At 42.5% G+C, this 18543-nt stretch overlaps 1 protein-coding gene across 1 annotated transcript in view; it reads left to right on the top strand.

Moving 5' to 3' along the window:
- The window catches only part of RBPMS (RNA binding protein, mRNA processing factor), a 200654-nt gene extending 183063 nt beyond the window's left edge, over positions 1-17591 (top strand). The window contains exons 6-7 of the mRNA XM_007942693.2: positions 13789-13919; positions 17460-17591. Coding sequence (XP_007940884.1) covers positions 13789-13919; positions 17460-17591 — 263 coding nt within the window. The remainder of the gene's footprint in view (positions 1-13788; positions 13920-17459) is intronic.
- Positions 17592-18543: the final 952 nt, after the last annotated feature.

Genomic DNA, 18543 nt, shown 5'->3' with positions numbered 1-18543 from the left:
AAGAATGCAAAAAGAAAAACAAGGAATGTGGTTAGTCATGAGAAAAAAAGGGGGTGGAGAAAAAAAAAACCTTAAGTTGGGGGGAGGCAGAATTTCAACCAGGCACAGGGAAAAGAAAAAAAATGCGGAAAACTAGGACCTGGTAGGGGAAGATTAAGAATAATAATAAAAAGGACAAAAGTATTAATAATATTAGTTGGTTTGAAACGGACAAATTGAATGAACTAATCACCAGGAAAAGAAAGTGAAAAAGAAAGAAAAAATCGGTGGAGGACTGGGTAGGGCACTCAGGCTCTGTCTGAGCACACAGACTGTGATGGAGTTCCTGTGGGCCCAGAAAAGGTAGGTGGGAGTGGGGATAGCCATACCTCCGTTCACCAAGCGGGTGTAGGGTGTAATAACAAGAAGAATGTTGTACCTGTTCAGTCTTGCAGGCCCTGAGTGTCCTTGGGGTTGCTGGAAAGCAGAACGTGTTCTTAAGCCTCAGAAGTCTGCGAGAGCACTGTCTCTTTGAATATCCAAAATAGTCAAGCCACTTTTTAAACCTTCAAAATGGCAGTGTCCTCCGGACCAGCAAAAGTCCATAGCTCAGCCCACCTTTCTCTTCACCTTCTCCGTTTGTTCCCCAGCTACCGTTCACAGTTCTCCATGTAGTCCCTGGCTAGCAGGGTGATTTTTAGGTTAATTCTTAAGTCCTACCACCCCAGGAATCTGCGAGAGCACTGTCTCTTTAAATATCCAAAACAGTCAAGCCACTTTTTAAACCTACAGAATGGCAGCGTCCTCCGGACCAGCAAAAGTCCACAGCTCACCTCACCTTTCTTTTTACCTTCTCCGTTTGTTCCCCAGCCACCGTGCACAGTCCTTGGTGCAGTCCCTGGCTAGCAGGGTGATTTTTAGATTAATTCTTAGGTCCTGCCACCTCTCGGAAATGTCCAAACCGTCTGTGCTGTCAGGGTCGTTCACGTCGCTGCCAGACCGCAGCTCTGTGTGTCTCCTTTTTTGGTATTTTCATGCAAATTCTTCTGCTAGTTGGGGTTTAGTCCACTTTTGTATGCTTCCCTTCAAGGCTCAGGTGTCCAAGATTATCTTCTGTGTCTGTGTTAATTGGTTTCCCTTTTCTTTGTTGAAGAGGCTCTGTGCAGTCCTTCTGCCTAGTCTGCCATCTTGCCGGAACTCAAAATGTGTATGAATTCTTGAATTGGAAATGAATTTGCTCTGTAAACTTTCACCCAAATCACTATTTTTTTTTTCAAGGGAAAAAAAAAAACAACTCAGAAACCAGGCTATCAGGGAGGTTGGCAGATACTTTCAGTGTTCAGTCCACCCATGCCTGAGAATGGAATTGCCTGGGGAATTTATGGGTAACCCTTATCCCTGCACCTGCAGGTCAGAGGAAGGAAGGGGAATGGAAATTTTCCCATTGTGATTAGCAGGAATCGATAACAGTAGTGACTTAAATCATTAAGTCCCCGGAGGAACAGTTTTCTTCCTGCTTATGCTCTGGGTTCCCTTCAACTCTCAGATCAGAGATCAGATCCTATTCAAACCACAGACTGCATTGGATGGTTCTTGGCACGAAGTAGCTGAGCAGTACAGAACAGGACTGTGGGAGCAGTGACTGCTAAGAGAAATGGCAGAAATTAATTAACTGGAGAGCAGGCAACTGTAGTCCAGTTGAATCAAGACCAACTTGATTTTGGAATTTCCTTGGCATACTTATTTTGTAAGTCTATGTTTGCCTTCCTACAGGCTTAAAGACTTGCTCCAAGAATACTGTATTATGAGAGAAGTATTGGAGGGTGACTTCCAGTAGAAGATATTAGGAAGGCAGTCTAAAGTCAGGAGACTCTTGAAAGAATCAGGGTGAGAACTTGGATTGGGGTGGTAGAAGTAGGAATAGAAAGGAAAAGATAGAGCAAAAGACATTGAGGAGAGATAATCAATGTGAACAGACAGAGAAGTAGCAGAGGTAGATGAAAGATGACCTTGATTTCACATCTTGGCTTTAACAATTGCTGTGAATCATTGAGCTAGTCATTTAACCTCTCTCTATGTCTGCTTTCTCTTAATGTAAAAGGTACTTGTATCAGTACCTACCACAAGGAGTAAGGAACTCAGGTGGCACACAGTGCCTAAGGCATTTGACTGCTAACCAGAAGGCTGGTGGTTCAAATCCAGCCACTGCTCTGCAGAAGGAAGATGAGGCATCTACCTCCATAAAGATTACTGCCTCAGAACCCAGTGGGGGTCAGTATGAGTCACAATCAACTCGATGGCAATGAGTTTGGTTTTTGTTTTGTACCACAGGGAGTTAAGAAGATTGAATGAGATACAGCAGGTGGTGCATCAGCACATTGTCTAATACATACATTATGTTTGATAAACATTAACTATCATCATCCCATTGTTATTAACTTTGTCATCTTTATTGTCTTTGTCATCTTTATTGACAAAGACTTTTACTAAGACAGACTCAGAAGAAGGAAGAGGTCATCCACTTCTCAAAGAATTGGCCAATGAGAACCTTATGCGTAGCAGTGAAACGCTGTCTGATATATTATTTACTGTTGTTACAAGCTAGCAATTTTTTGGCTATGAAAAGTGAAGAAGATTTTGAACCTGACTACTGGGGGAAAAGCAAATAGTCAGAAGCAAGAAAAGGAATTGGTTCGAGAGTAAGTTCACTTTTGGATTAGTTTGAGTTTCATGAGTTTAGGATGTCTAGAATGGAGTAGAAAGGAGCTCTGGTGGTATAGTGCCTGCTAACCAGAAGGCTGGCAGTTCAAACCCACTAGCCACTCTGAGAAAGGAAGATGGATCAGTCTGCTTCTGTAAAGATTTACCGGGAGCTCTTTTAGTATAGTGCCTAAGGCACTTGACTGCTAACCAGAAGGCTGGTGGTTCAAACCCACCAGCCACTCCTCAGAAGAAAGGTAATGATACTGCCTCAGAAACCCAAGGAGGGGTTGCTATGAGTCAGTTGCACCTCAATGGCACATAACAACAATAACAAAGATTTACCACCTCACAGACCCAGTGAGGGTCACTATGAATTGGAATGGACTTAATGGCAGTGAGTTTGGGTATTTTTTTGTTTGTTTTTGAGTGGAGTAGAAGTCAGGGCTATAGATTTATGAGTTTTCCTCAATAGAATTAGTAATTAAAATGGTGAATCTGGCCAGATCCATGAAAAAGAGCAGGTAGATGTGGAGGGCTGAAAACAGACCTCCTTCCCTTGGTGTCTCCAGCACTTAGTGCCTTTGTTTCCCTGCACAGAACACAATAAATGACCACAGTGATTTGTACCTTCTGGTGCTGATCACCTCCTTTGAACTTTTTTTTTTCCCCTTCATTTGCCCAGTGCAATATGACAGCTGATTTCTTTCCTTTTTCTTTTTTAATGCATTTTATTGAAATATAATTTATGTACAATGAAATACACAAAACTAAAGTGACATGGGTCAGTGCATTCTTTTTTTCAGTGTTCCATCCCCTCCCCTCCCACCCCTGGCAACAAACAATGTTTCCTTCCATCTATAAACCTTTCCTTGACCCTCCAAAACAATGAACTAATACTATATTTGTCCTTCTGTGATTAACTTATTTCACTCAACATGATGTCCTCCAAGTTCATCCATGTTAATACAGTGTTTTGTTGACTCTAGATTATTTTTCAGTGTTGCATAGTATTCCCTTGTGTGTATGTACCATAGTTTGGTTATCCATTCTACTGTTTATGGGCACATAGGTTGTTTCCATCTTTTTGCTATTGTAATTTGTTGTCATTTTGTTACATGCTTTTTCATGTTGTCAATTTCTTTGTTCCATATAATTTTCTATGCTGAGTTCGTTTTGTTTATGAATTGTATTATCACTTCCTTCGTTGCTATTGTTTTAGTATTTGGTAAATATTTGTGCTGGTCCTCTTTTTCATTTTGATGTGAAGATTTATCATTTTTCTTTGAGTTTACCCTGTAATTTATAGTTTTCTTCCCAAGTTTAGAACAGTCCATTCTATCTTGTAGTTGTCTTGAGTGCCCTACCATCTAGAAGTTATGTAACTACTCAATTTTTTTTTTGGTTTGTAGTTGTCCTCATTTATCAGTTGATGTCTCTGGTTCCCTGTTTAAAATCTTTTAGGCTTATTTACTTTGGATACTTCTATAATTGGATTGGTTTCTGGGTTATGTCATCATGTGTGTTAATGGTCAGTTATTGTTTGCTGTTGTCAGTTCTCTGTACAAAGGATTCCTTTTAGCATCTCTTGTAAGGTTGGTCTGGTTTTAGCAAATTCCCTTAATTTGTGCTTATCTGTAAATGTCCTAATCTCACCATAATATTTGAGGGACAGTTTTGCTGGGTATATAATTTTTGGTTGGAGATTTTTCTCTTTCAGGGCATTATATATATCATCCCATTGTCTTCTCGCCTGCATTGTTTTCTGCCAAGAAATCTGAGCTTACTCTTATTAGTTGCCCCTTTTAGGTAACTTTTGTTTTTCCCATGCTGCTTTCAGTATTTTTCTTTGCCTTTGGTTTTGGTGAGTTTGATGATGATATGTCTTGGTGATTTTCTTTTGGAGTCTATCCTGTTTGGGGTTTGTTGGACTTCTTAAATGGATATATTCTCATCTTTCATCATACCAGGAAAATTCTCTTCCAACAAATCTTCGCCAGTTTTTTCGGTGTTATTATTGGTCTCTTCCTGTTCTGGAATGCTGATGACACATAGGTTATTCTTCTTGATGGTCTCCCACATGGACCTTAGGCTTTCTTCATTTTATTATTTATTGATCTTTTTTCTGATTGATCCCTTTCCAAAGAAGTCTTGAGATATTGCCTTCAATCTCACTAATTCTGTCTTCCACTGATTGAATTCTACTCCTTTACCCATTCAGTGTGTTATCTATTTCTCAAAATTTAGTATTAATGTTCTTGATTTTTATCTGTAGATTTTATTTCATTTCTAATTTTTCATTTATTTGTCATTTTGTTCTTGTATTTTCTTTTGAAATTGTTCTAGGGCCTCCTCTGTGTGTTCTTCATTTTTGTCAGTGTTTTCCTTGAACTGTCTCTCAATTCATTGAAGATACCTAAATATAATTCTTTTGAATTCATCATTAAAGAGTTCCCATGCTATGTCTTCCTCAGAGATGTGTTTTGGGTATGTATCCAGGTCCCTTGTTTCTCCTTCTTCATCCTGCTTCTTTGCTTTTTTCTTTTTGCTCTGTTGTCTCTGAGGCATTGTGATGTTTTTGTGTTTATATTTAATTGGTGATTGTATGTTGTAGTGACTTGCCCATGATTTTCGTTTTGTTTTGTTTGTATGTTATTTATACAGGCAGAATACTGTGCTGTGCTCCTACATTCAGTGGTTGGCAGCACTTAATACACTCACCACCTGTCTCCTTTCCCATTGTCTTTCTCCCATATGTGCCTGCCATCCTTGGCAAATGGGGCCTATTCTTAGGTCCTTGGAATCTGGATGAGTATGCTGTCACTTTGAAATCCATAATGGCCACTACTTGTAAGCAGTCAAAATGTTTAACTACCACACCTTCTGTGCCCTCCAGACCGTCGAAAGTTCACAGTCAGGTTATCTCCCTCCTTGCTCTTTCCCATCCTTGTCATAGGCCACCAGCACAGTCGTCCCTACAACTCTTGGTGACCAGGGCTGATCTTTAGTCAATTCTCAGTTCCCAACACCACTTGGAAATCTTCAGGCTGCTGGTCCTGTCAGAGTAGCTGACAGGCCACAGCTCCAACTGTCTCCATACTTTCTGTTTTCATTCCAATTTTTCCACTAGTTGGTGCCTAATCCACTTTGGTATACTTCCTTTCAAAGCACAGGGCTCCAGGATTATCTTCTAGATCTCTGTCATTTGGTTTCTCTTTTCTTTGTTGAAGAGGGTCTGTGTATCTTGTCTGTCTATTCCTCCATCTTACCAGAAGTCCCTTCTTTGAACTTTTTAACAAATATTTTGATTACATTCAGTTTTGGTTACCTCTGTGCTACTCTAACCGAAAATACCACAAATGGAATGGTTTGAACAAACAGGGATTTTATTCTCTTGAAGTTTTGGAGGCTTGAAGTCTGAGTTCAAAGTGTCAGCTCTAGGGGCTAGGTGAAAGCCACCTTGACTGTGGGCTTCAGCTCTGCCCTTCACTCCCAGCCCACTGAAGCTAGAGTCTTTTCTTCACTCAGACAGCTACTGACTGCTAAGGCTGACAGACCCAAGGTTGACAAGTGAAAAGGCACAGTCTCAGTGTTACCAAACAACACGGCAGGTCACTGATTCAAGTCCTGAAAAAGTCCCAAGATCAGCAAGACAGTATGGCAGGCTGCTGAACAACAACTTGGGTACCTGCAGGGTTCAAGCATACCATACACTGGAGGTCTTCCTCAGAGCTGCTTCTTACATACTGGAAGCAGCCCACATCCCTAAAGCAGCTACTCAGCTGCCCAGCCACTCAACCAGGCCTAGCTCAGATGACACACAATCTTAACTACCACACCTTCTGTCATGAAAATCTTTACTTTCATGTGGAGCCAGGGAAAGGTATGTGACTTTCTCCAGTATGCACTGGGCCACAGTTCCATTCTGGCCCACACAACCTAATCTGTGCACCCTAATTGAAGAGTCCTCCAAAGAGGACATCTTAAGGCTGGTTTTTAACGGGTCAGATACTTGCAGAGATATATGAGTGAGAATTGATTGCTAACAGAATCCTTTATTTATTTTTCTTGTTTCAAAATAGATTTTTTTTTTGTATTCATTAAAAGTGGAATTTTTCATTATGTTTGAGTCTTCCTTACTGTAACTGCTTTTTTTTTTTGTTTTCCCCTTGGCTGAATTTTTCATCAGACAGGCAAGCTCAACTAGAGGACTCTATCCCAGAGTTTATTATGGTAATTTGAACATGCACAAAGCTAGAGATAAAGACCACTCACATTCCAGGAGCCCTCTCACCTCCCAGTAGTGAGGGCATCCACCACTCGTCCCACGGAGGGTGGGATGGTATGTGGAAGGGACTCCAAGCCATGAGTCAAGAAACCTGGGTTCTAGTCTCAGCTCAGATAGTAAGTTAACTATGAGACCTTAACTAGATCTCTGTGCCTCAATTTTCTCATTGTTAAGATTAGGATACTAATGCCTACCTATTCACCTTCAGATTTTAATCAAGATCCAACATCATAATGGATATGCAATCCCTTAGCTATGTATTAAAAAGTATGTTCATGTAAGGTGCAATTTGTAAAGGACTGAAATGTCCTCTTACTTTTTTTTATAAGAGTTATCAATTCTCTCACATCCATCTTTTTTATGTGCATATTTCTCTCCCACCCAGAATTGCATTAACTCACAATCTGATAATCTCCCCCTCTGAAAGGCGGGATGGGATGGAATTTTGTTTTTGGTTGCTGTTATTTTCGTTTTATTAAATGTAGAGTCAGTGGTTGACTTTCTGATACATTGTGGTGGGCATTTGAGTCCAGTGAAGAGTATGAGCCTGCAGACCTGGCAATAACTGCTGGCATTGGGCTGGTGCCAAGGGCACCAGACTGGGAGGAAGTGGCATGGAATGGAGTTTTCTGAAAGATAGGTAGACATTAGCCAGGTTAAAAGGGTTGGGGGTGGGTTGGGAGGCATGGAAATGAGTGGGCAAGGCCTAGAAGTAAGAGAGAACAGGGCACGCTCTCCCAATTAAAATGACTGATTGTGGACTGTGAGGGACAACAGATGAGAGCCGGGGCCGGAAAGATAGAAGAGGGCTAGACAGGGACCAGACCATAGAGGCTTTTGTAGGCCACACAGTCATGCAGTCTATGCACTATCCAGAGAGCAAAGGGAAATCAGAAGGATTTTAAGCAGGAGAGTGACATGATAGAATTGTGTATTTTAAAAGTTGTCCTAGCTGCACTGTGGGTGCCAAGGAAAACTGCTGGGAGGGAGGCCATTTCAGCAATCCAGTAGTGGTGGTTAAGATTCAAGTAGATGGTGGGTAGATTCAGCAGGATCTTGGTGAGAGGTTGAATGTAAAGGGGGGTAGGGTGACTACCAGGTCTCTGGTTTGGACAATTGAATGGTGTCTTTTACTGACATCTGGAACCAAGTAGGACAGGAAGTTGGAGGGAGTGTTTCATTTTGGACATGTTGAGCATGAAGCTGCCATGGAATATTTCTAAACATAGATATATACTATTTTAAAGTTCTTGGGCCTTGTTTTTGACTCTGTTCATCTTTCTCAACTATTCTCAGAGGTTTATGGCCATAATCAAGAGTCATTCATCTTTATCTTTCCATCTTTAGGGGGAAATTTCACTTTTGAGCATTCTGTTTTCTTATAAAAGTTAAATGGCAGGTTAGATGATCTTTGTGAGCTCTTTGGACTTCAATTTTCCTCAAAATCTCCTCAGTGCTTTCTTTTCAAACTGATTGGAGGATGGAGTTTGGAAAATTTTTCATTGTTGTTCTTGATCCAGTTTGAACTCTTTGGTTGCATATTCTCATAATAAGAAAAGGCCTATTTATATGTATATCTTGAGCCCTCAATAACATTATCATCAGAAGGTACAATGGAGACAGCAAATAGCCATATCTTGTTCAGATGGAAAGGAGTTATCCATCCTCTTGGGAATGGATTTAAAAAAAAAAAGAGAAAAAAAAACAGCCATCAAGTTCATTCCAACTCATACTGACCCTATAATGCAGAATAGAACTGCCTCATAGAGTTTCCAACGCTATGAATCTTTACAGAAGTAGATTGCTTCATCTTTCTCTCACTTCATAGCTGGGGGGTTTGAACTACCAACCTTTTGGTTAGCAGCCAAAAGCTTTAACCACTGTGCCACCAGATAAAACAGCCCTGGCCTGTTATCTGCCTCCTTCTGCTCACTGGGACATTGCTGACTTGGATGGTCAAGAGTCTCTTTTGTCCAGAGTCTTAACCCCTCCTTGAACTCCAGTTCATCCCAGTCCGCCTTGGGCAACCAAATATCTCTTCACTTTTTTCAACCTTCCCATCCTATAACATTTGAGGGGGATTGGCAGTGACTCGGGACTGTGAAACCCATCAGAACTGTGCCGCTCACCTGCCACTGACTCCTTCATTTGGATAGTCCCATTGAGCAGTTTGTTCTGCCGAAAACCTTTATCTTTAGCTTTTCCAATTGTCTTAAGACATTGCCAACCCAAAATATCTACAGAAAGTTCATTCTGCCTCGTGCCATCTTCCATTAAAGGAGTATGTTTGGGTTTTAGGGGAGTCTTCAGCCTTGTACTGAAATACAGGTGTCTGTGAGACTGTTCTACTGCACATGTGACCCAGACCTGATCAGGCTGCCCCATTGTGCCTCTAGCTCTTAACTCCAAGGACTGGTAAACATGACCCTGGGCCAGGCAGGGAATGTGAGGCTGGGTCTACTTTGGCTCTCCTACTTTCTCTCACAAAGTAAGTCTAGGATCATTGCTTTCAGTTTCATTTTCTCTTCTTGAATGTTTAATGCATTTGTTTGCTGAGCTCTTCGGAAGTGAAAACACACAGTAACACTTTGCTCAAAACCAAACCAAACCCATTGCCATCGAGTGGATTCCGACTCATAGTGACCCTCATTGGGTTTCCAAGGTGATAAATCTTTATGAAATTAGATTGCCCAGTCTTGTTTCCACGGAGTGGCTGTTGGGTTTGAACCACCAACATTCTGGTTAGCAGTCAGATGCCTTAGGCACTGTGCTACCAGAGCTCCTACACTTTGCTCAAAGGACTAATAATATAGCAGGAGACAAATACAAGACAAAAAAACTTAACAGAAATTGTTCTCAAACTTGAATGTACATCAGAATCACCTGGAGGACTTGTTCAAACACAGATGATTACACCAGCAGAGTTGCTGATTGTGTAGATCTGGCGTGGAGCCAAGAATTTGCATTTCTCACCAGCTCTGTCAGGTGATATTGATGCTGCTGGTCAGGGTACCACACTTTGAGGAGCACTGGCTCAAATGACAGTGCCGTGGGCTGTAGGAACAGAAAGGAAGGAATAATTATCTCCAGTTGGTTGGTTTGTATTCTTATGATGTTACCTGTTCTATTTCCTGAGTAAAATTTTTCTGCATATAGCCCTTTATTGTAAGGTTCCTCAAAGACGCCACCGCACTCCACGGTATTTTTGCACACTGAGGTCCATGTCCGTCAAGAGAGCCTGTTCTGTTCCACCCCGGTTGTTCCATTGTTCTTTGTTTCTTCCCAACTGCTCTGGCTACTGTTGCCCCTCCCTTCCTCTGACAAGAAATTTTGAAGAGGGGCTTACTTTTAAAACTGGTTCCAGAGAGCAGTTATAAGAGTAATTTTCAAACTGTGTTCTCTGGAACCCTAGTGTATCCCAGGGACTACCACAGGGGTTGAGAGATTCCAGCCATCCCTACTTACCACTGATTCAATCAAAATAGCTATCTTTTTTATTAATAGGGGGTTTTGAGGAAAATTAATTTGAGGTAAATCTTCTACTGCTTTTATTTGCACTTTGACATTCACCACTCTGTCACATTTTCTCGTTTAAGCCTCTTGATCAAATGTGTGTGGGGGATGTGCATACATGTGTGTGTGCATGCCCACATATGTGTGACAAATATAGCAAAGATTGGGAAATTTCAGCTATAGAGCCTCAGGATTTTCCCTGGGTTTATTTACTAAAGAAAATGGTGGTATAACTTTGAACAATGTTTGTTGTTGTTGTTATATGCCATCGAGTCAGACCCAACTCATAGCAACCCCTCCTTGGGTTGCCAAGGCAGTATCACTGCGGAAGTAGATTGCCCAGCCTTCCTTCCAAGGAGTGGGTGAACAATGTTTAGACATTTTCATTAGATACTATTCAATTCACCAAGCATTATTGGACACTAAATGCCAGGCTCAGAGCTGGCCCAGGGATGCAGAGACATGAGCATGACCTGTGTGTCCTGCCTTCCTGGGCTCTCCCTAGCCAACCCTGGCAAGTTACTTGAATTTAGGCTCCCTTCCTTCCTCTCCCCGTCCTCACCAAAGGAGAACTCTCCATTGACTTTTTACCGCATTACATGTTCATCCTCCTCCCGGCCAATCCATCATAGCTCTGTGTCTCTGGGGACTTACGGTTTTTCTAGATTCTTCCACAAGGGAAAAAGGGACAGTAATCAGTAATATCAAGGGATTGATAGAATGTAATTTTTTCTTTTAGGCCTTTGCTTGACTCCTAGCTATAGTATTATTACTCAGCAGCTTTGGCTGCAGGGGATTTGGAAACCTATCCTCTACTGCTTATGGGCAAGGTTTTATGCAAAAATTAATCAGTGAATTGACTAAGCAACAGTGTCAACCCAGTGGGCACTGTGGAAATGACCAGGAATCATAGTCAGACTGCCAGTGAAACCTGACTTCACCTTATCTCTGTTACTTATCTCCTTGAGATCAGATGTCTCCATGTTGTTTTATTCTAAAGAACACATACACTGTTTTCATTTCATTTTTAAAACCTCGTAAAGAAAATACCTGTTGATTAAATAAAAGCTCTCCCAGTTAGCTAGCTCATGTTAGGCGGGAGGATGAGGCGGGACCACAGACACTGAAAGGCCGCACCAAAACACTCCTCAGATGGTGGCATTTACACTCTTGGTCTAAACATTAGCTTGATGGGTCTTGAGACTCTCTTGACTTCTTTTTTTCTTTTAAAGACTCAGAATGTCTTAAAATAGCATGGTAGCTAAAATAACAACAACAACAATAATAGCATGCCATTCCTGAGAATGGTTGTTTGTTTAAAATCTGAGACATTGGTTCTGCCAGCAGTTAGTTTCCACTAGCTGGGCTCCCACAAGGGCTGCTCTAATGGAAATCATATGGTCTCGTCATGACAGGAAACACAGGGCCTGGTAAGCATTCCCTCAACTCCTCTGTGAGGGATTTCCTAAGCCTCGGGCTACAAACACCTATACACCCTTAAACTTGACGTAGGTTACGTGGACCTGGTCATTATAAAAGCAGCTCATGATGCTGCTGTACTCCTTTCAAGCCTGGATATACAAATAGTCAGTATTCCCATCCCCAAGTCCTGAGGTGGGAATTTTAACTGCCTTGTAGAGGGAGCAAGGTTTTGACAGCTAGCCACAATCCAGCCAATTTCTGAAATCCCCTGTTTTATCTGGAAATGAGTAGAACCTTCCCTCTGAATGGACAGTCATCCGTCATATCCTGTCAGCAGCTGATGCCATGCATCCTGGCTACGAAAAGTCTCACCCACACCTTGTATACTACATTCACATGTGCCCACAGGCTAAGCTACTTTCTGGTTGCTCTGTGGAGTGATCACCATACCATACCCAACAAAGCAGATTTCTGTTTCTAGCCTGCTTCCTGTATTGAAATCCCAGCCTAGAGTCAGGTTTCTAGGGGGCCAGGAAAGGGGTGGGCAGTGGTGGAGGGGTGTTGGAACAGGCCCGGAATGGCTTCTTAGATGATGGGGAAAGGGTGAAGAGACTCTGTTGGCCTTGGTCACATGTACCATAGACTTCTTCTGGACAGTCCTGAATGGCAGCAGCTTTGTTGAGTCACCTTTTCCTGCATCCTCAGCAGTCCTAGGTAGCATCTGAAACCTACTTGATTTCAGATTTTGACAAGTGATACAAGCACAGGTTGAGATTGCTGTAACTACTGTCTCATGTTGTTTTTGCCTTTGCTGAGAAGCTCCCTTGTGTTTGCTGTGATTTTTAATGGATTGCTTCCTGATACACCATGAGGCCCAGACACCTACCCTTCAGTCTGGCAGACTGCAGCTTGACCTGAATGGAATCAGAGCCGCATGAGAAACATTTAGGCCAGGCAGTTGGCACCATGACTCCTTTTTTTTTTTCCCTGAAAAATATGGTCAGTGTCAGCAGCAACTGTCAACGGTCATGTGTGCATCTTTGTGGAGCTTAGCTTTAATCAGGATACTCAGGGTTTTCCTTCCATAGGCTGAATTTTTAATATCTAAAATGCCCTGTAGTCACAGTGCTCCACCATGTGCTTCTGAAGGATACGTGGAAAATGCTTGATGATTATGTTCTATTTGTCAGTAATAATTATGTTGATAAACCAAAAGGTCTTAGAGTTCTTTTGGCCCGTCAGGGTCCTGCTATTAAGCCATTGTCCTCTGAAAGGCTCTGAAGTAGCTTCTCTTGGCCTGTCTCCTGCCGGTTCTTTCTCCTCATTCTTCTCCTGGGGGTGGGGAGTGGGGCGCAGTTGTTTTGTGCAGGAAGGCCCCACTCTTCTTAGTTTCTCAATCTACAGTTGGAAAGACATCAGAATATCCAAGACGGAACCTAGGCTAGAGATCTCAGGCATTTCAGATAGGCAGCAGAGGGTGCTTGTTGCTTTTTAATGTTGTATTTACATTAGAGTCAGGAGCTCTGGTGGTACAGTGGTTAAGGCACTTGTCTGATAACCAGAAGGTCAGTGGTTTGAACCCACAAGCTGCTGTACAGGAGAAAGATGAGAGAGTCTGCTTCTGTAAAGATTTACAGCCTTGGAAACTCTGTGGGGCACTGCTCTATCCTGTAGGGTCGCTATGAGTTGGAATTGACTCAGTGGCAGTGAGTTTTTTTAGTGGGTTTACTTAGACTTTGGGAGACCAGATCCAACAGGTTATTAAAAGAAGAAGAAGAATTTGACTTCCGAGATTGATTGGGGCTTTGGGGTTATTGGTGTTTTGTTTTCTGAATTGAAACCGGCTGTCTGGTAACCACTAACTCTCCCTTATTCTTTTCTTGCAGATGAGCTCACAGTGCCTGCACTTTACCCCAGTAGCCCTGAAGTGTGGGCCCCGTACCCTCTGTACCCAGCGGAGTTAGCGCCTGCTCTACCTCCTCCTGCTTTCACCTATCCCGCTTCACTGCATGCCCAGGTAATTTATACCCATCGGCCACGACTTCACTCACTCCACCACCAGTCCTTTCAAACCTGGATCCCCAGAGCACACCATACAACTAACACCTATCCAGCTAACAGATCCGCCTTCAAGAGATTAATGATCCCCTCTAAATCAAGCTGACACTCCTCCAGGACTTACGAGGACCGTCTGACAGCAATGATATCACCCACTGCCTGATGTTTGCCCCAAACGACACCTCTCTCTTCCTTAATGATCTCACCCTCATATCACACACTGGGTGAACCTCCACGGCTCCAGCTCCAGCGAGCCAGAGGGCGTCACCAGAGTGCAGACGTGTGTGCCGTGTGGAAGGGCTGCAGGGGAGGCGTGTACTTGCAGCAAGAGTCGTGTGTGTCTCTGTGTATTGAAAGATTCCTGCTTTCGTGTTCTGTGAGGATCTAGTGACCGAAGGGGAGAGTTTGGAGCTTTGAGGAGTAAGATGCTCTGATGCCTTACGTAGGGAGTAGGAACAATTAAGGGTGATGGTGTCTTTCAATTTTAAGGAAAGCCTGCAGAGGAAGAGGTACAACATAGTGTCTAGAATGTAATTACAGGTCAAGGTAGAGATCACTGTTCTGACTGGCCTTCTTTCTTGGATAAGAGTAGCCTGAGTTTTATAAACAAACTCCCTTGTTTCTCCATAAAGATAACTGTCTATCTACTAACCCTTTCTCTCCCTTTGAAGAAATATTTCTCTTTGCTTTACTTTTTGTGTAAGTAGTAGTGATTGATGTTATGATTCAACTTTGAAATTAACCATTCATTCTTTGTCCTGCAAAGAGTGATGATCAATACCAAAGAAGATAGAAAGAATACGGATTTCATTTGTTTCACTGAGTATGTAATGCCTCTAAGTAGGGAAGGCTGGTTTTTCAAAAAAATTGTTGGGCTAGACAGGTGAGCTTTCTTGTTTATTTTGTTTTGCTTGGTGTTTATTTTCAAGGCTGAATGAAACGAACAGCATCCCAGAAAACTTTCCCTGCTGGCTTAAAACTCCTTCATGTTGTACAAAGCACACTGTGTTGGTTAAGAACCTATGAATAGAACAGCCCCCAGTGAAGGTTCTCAGAAGCCACTGGGGTCAGGAGTGATATGGGCTCAGCAACCTTCCATTCTCTTCCAGCTGAGTTGTCAAGGCTTTGAGCCTGATGACCTGGCTTCCTAGGCACAGTGAAGGCAAACAGAGTCCAAGAGAAGGTCTTGGTGCCTTGGGCCCCAGTAGTGATTACCCTTCATGTTGGGAGAAAGAAGTAGAAAGTAGTACCTTTGTGAAGAAAACTGTTAATGGTAATGGTTAGAATGCTTAGCGCAGTAGCTGTAACTAGGTTACCCCTGGGTTATTCTGAGACTGATCACCCAGTTTCTAGATTAGCTGTGCATTTTGCTTTTCTTTCCACCTTTTGTCTGTGTCACTGCTTGGTAGCCCTTGCATTGTCAAATAGCAGGGGAGGGGAGAGGGCATGAGACAGAAGCCTGGAAATGGTCTGCTGAGTTCTCTGTATGTCCGTGCTGGGCCAGAGATAACTCTGTAGATGACCTGGAACAACTCACAGCCCTTTTCTGTCTGTCCCCGCACCCCATCCTTTCCTTTTTCTATGAATGATGTCTCTCCTCTATTCCTCTGTTCTTGCTAGAGTACGCAGTTTCTTTTCCCATAAACTAAATACAGGTAGTCCCCAACTCACGACGGGTTTCCATTCTGACAGCTCTGTCATAAGTCAGTTCTGATGTAAGTCGCATACCTTTTTTTTTTTTCCCTTAGTTTTCATTATTATTGCCTGTTGTTATCAGTATCTATAAATCTGGCTGTGTTTTGAATGTTGTTGTTGTTGTTATGTGCCGTCGAGTTGGACCCAACTCATAGTGACCCCTCCTTGGGTTTCCGAGGCAGTATCACTATGGAAGTAGATTACCCCATCTTCCTTCCAAGGAGTGGCTGGTGGGTTTGAACCACCAGCCTTCTGGTTAGCAGTCAAGTGCCTTAGCCACTGTGCTACCAGAGCTCCCTGTTTTGAATGTTGTTAGTTGTTGTTAAGTGCCGTCGAGTCGTTTCCGACTCATAGTGACCCCATGCACACCTTGCTCCCGGAGACCCGGTCCCTGTCGGGAGGGTAACAAGGGAAAGTGTTCAGTGCAGATCAGTGAGTAAGCACAAGCCTGCCCGTGCTTACCTTGCTCCCGGAGACCCGGTCCCTCTCGGGAGGGTAACAAGGGAAAGTGTTCAGTGCACTTTTTTTTTTTTTTTAATAGTAAATCATAAAATTGAACATCTGTGAGTGAACATCTGAGAAAGATAACAGGAGCAAATTATGCACTGTAACATGTTACTAATGATAAAACATACCAAAAAAAGAAAAAAGATCAGTGTGGTATGTCATGACTCAGATACACATCTTTAAGTCAAGGACTACCTGTATAATGGAGAGCAAGAGGTGGTTAAGGCAGATTGTAATAAATATTGTGAAACAGTTCTAAGTTTGCATTCTTTTGACTATCCATGGCTTTGGTTAATCAGCATCAAAGCCTTTCACCATCACCCTGGATAATCAAGAGTTAGCAATGATCAGTAGGATCTGGGAACTGTGGCTTTTGGACATGACATGGGTAATTAGCCCTTGGTGCAATCCTGTAGTGGATGAAATCAGGCATAATTCTGGGGATAAAGACTACAGAACCTACGACATCAGAAAGCCTCTCATTGTGAAGAAGGATAGGGAGAAACAAGATTAGATGCCAAGATTAGATGGACTCAACCATCTGAGTTAATGGGATGCATTCACAATGGTGAGGCCCTCACCTGTTGAGTTCTTCCTTGATCCTAAGGTTTTCTCAACCTGGAACCCACTTGGCTTTGTCACACCTGTCCTAGATTTGGTGGCACTCTGCTCTGATAGAAGTGAGATCCATGTGCTGACTCACTTCTCACTTGGCATATTCCCTGTGCAGCCTTGGGTTTGATATGCTATAGACTCAAGAGCAAATGCAGTTTATATAAAATTATCTATCGAATATAGACATCACTGAGTGAACTTATACCAGCTGGTCTGACCCACTTTACAGAGAAGGAAGCAGACCTTAGAGGATGGCAAGCATTATCCAAAGGCACCAGTGCCTCTGCCATGACTAGACCCAAGTCACCTGACTCTCTGCCCTTGCTCTTTCCACTCTATGGGACGGGCTAACCAAAGACTTACTCTTTACTGGAATTGTGGAAAGACTTCATTCCAGTGACTCCATGGATCTTTCTTCTCTAACTAGCTGAGAAGCCATAAGTAGAGTCTTGGAGGCAAAGACAAGGGAAAAAGCACTTATCTTCACCCAAAGGGCCTAAGAGGATTTTACTAATTGGAGGTAGAGCAGAGTGGGAAGGCCAAAATGCAGCATCTCCCCTTAGTGGATAATTCAGTTTTGTTTCAGGAATTCTTGTATCCTTGGACAAACGTCTAAATAATTTTGCTTTTCTTAGCAATGTTGTGCTTTGTTTTGAGACATGGATTTTTTTTTTTCTTCTAGTGTTTCTCTCCTGAGGCAAAGCCCAACACACCTGTCTTTTGTCCACTTCTCCAGCAAATTAGATTTGTCTCTGGGAATGTGTTTGTAACATATCAACCTACTACAGACCAGCAGAGGGAGCTCCCTTGTTGAATGTGCTTGTTAGCTATTCCCCCCCAACCCCCCTTTACAAAAACTATTTCTTGGCAACATTTGAGAGATTTCAATAAAAATTTTAATGAGAATGAAAATGATCTCAAATAGACTTCAGCGTTTTGTTTTCATGGTGATGTAATTTTGGAACTAAGGTGTTACCTCTGCTGTGATTTTGGGGAAAACTAGGGCCTGTGACACTATGTGTAATATTTCATATGGGAGAAGGAATCAGAAGGAACGTCCTGGGTAGTCAGCACCAGGGCCAAGTCCACGGTGCTGCTGCTGGTATCTTCTTGGCTCCTGAACCACCAAGAGCTGCATATTGGAAGATTCTCATTGCAGCATCCATACGTCCCTTCTGCCAGGAAAACTCACTTCAGTAGGGACAGAGGGTGTCTAGCTAGCTATTTGAAACAAATGGATGTGTTTTCCAGTCGGCCCGTTATGATCCAGAGGAAGGAGGACCCCAGAGACAGAAAATGTCATTGAAAAGGTAGGCAGTTGAGTCACATTTCCAGTTCTGCCCCAGCTTCAGTCTCTAGTGTCCCCTTAGTTTTCCCAGTTCTAAATTGAAAATACTTACTTGCCATCAAATCCCACTTTTTAAAAATGACTGGATAAGATGGTAGGACTATAAGCCTTGAGAACTGCCTTACTGTTTTTAAAGGTGAAAGAGCAACTCAGTGCAGCAAACATCTGATTTCTAAGAAGATCATAATGTTGTTAGCAATAATCATCCTGTTTACTTTCAAGGGTGTTGGTATAAGTCACCATGAAGAGGAGAGAAAGGTTTTAATAATGCTTTCAGAGAGGTTCTACTTTGAAGAGAACATACACTTATTCCCAGCACCTTGTATTCACACATCTCGGCTCTTTAAGTCTGGGGTTATTTTTTGCTCTCGGTCTGTTGCTGAGCGAGAAAGGCAATAAGATGCACTGTCCTTGCCAC

The sequence above is a fragment of the Orycteropus afer genome, unplaced genomic scaffold, assembly GCF_000298275.1.
Source record: "Orycteropus afer afer isolate SDZICR_OR568_19922 unplaced genomic scaffold, OryAfe1.0 scaffold00095, whole genome shotgun sequence".
Lineage (NCBI taxonomy): Eukaryota > Metazoa > Chordata > Mammalia > Tubulidentata > Orycteropodidae > Orycteropus > Orycteropus afer.
The sequence above is the reverse complement of the archived record's forward strand: the minus strand, read 5'-3'. Positions and strand labels throughout refer to the sequence as shown.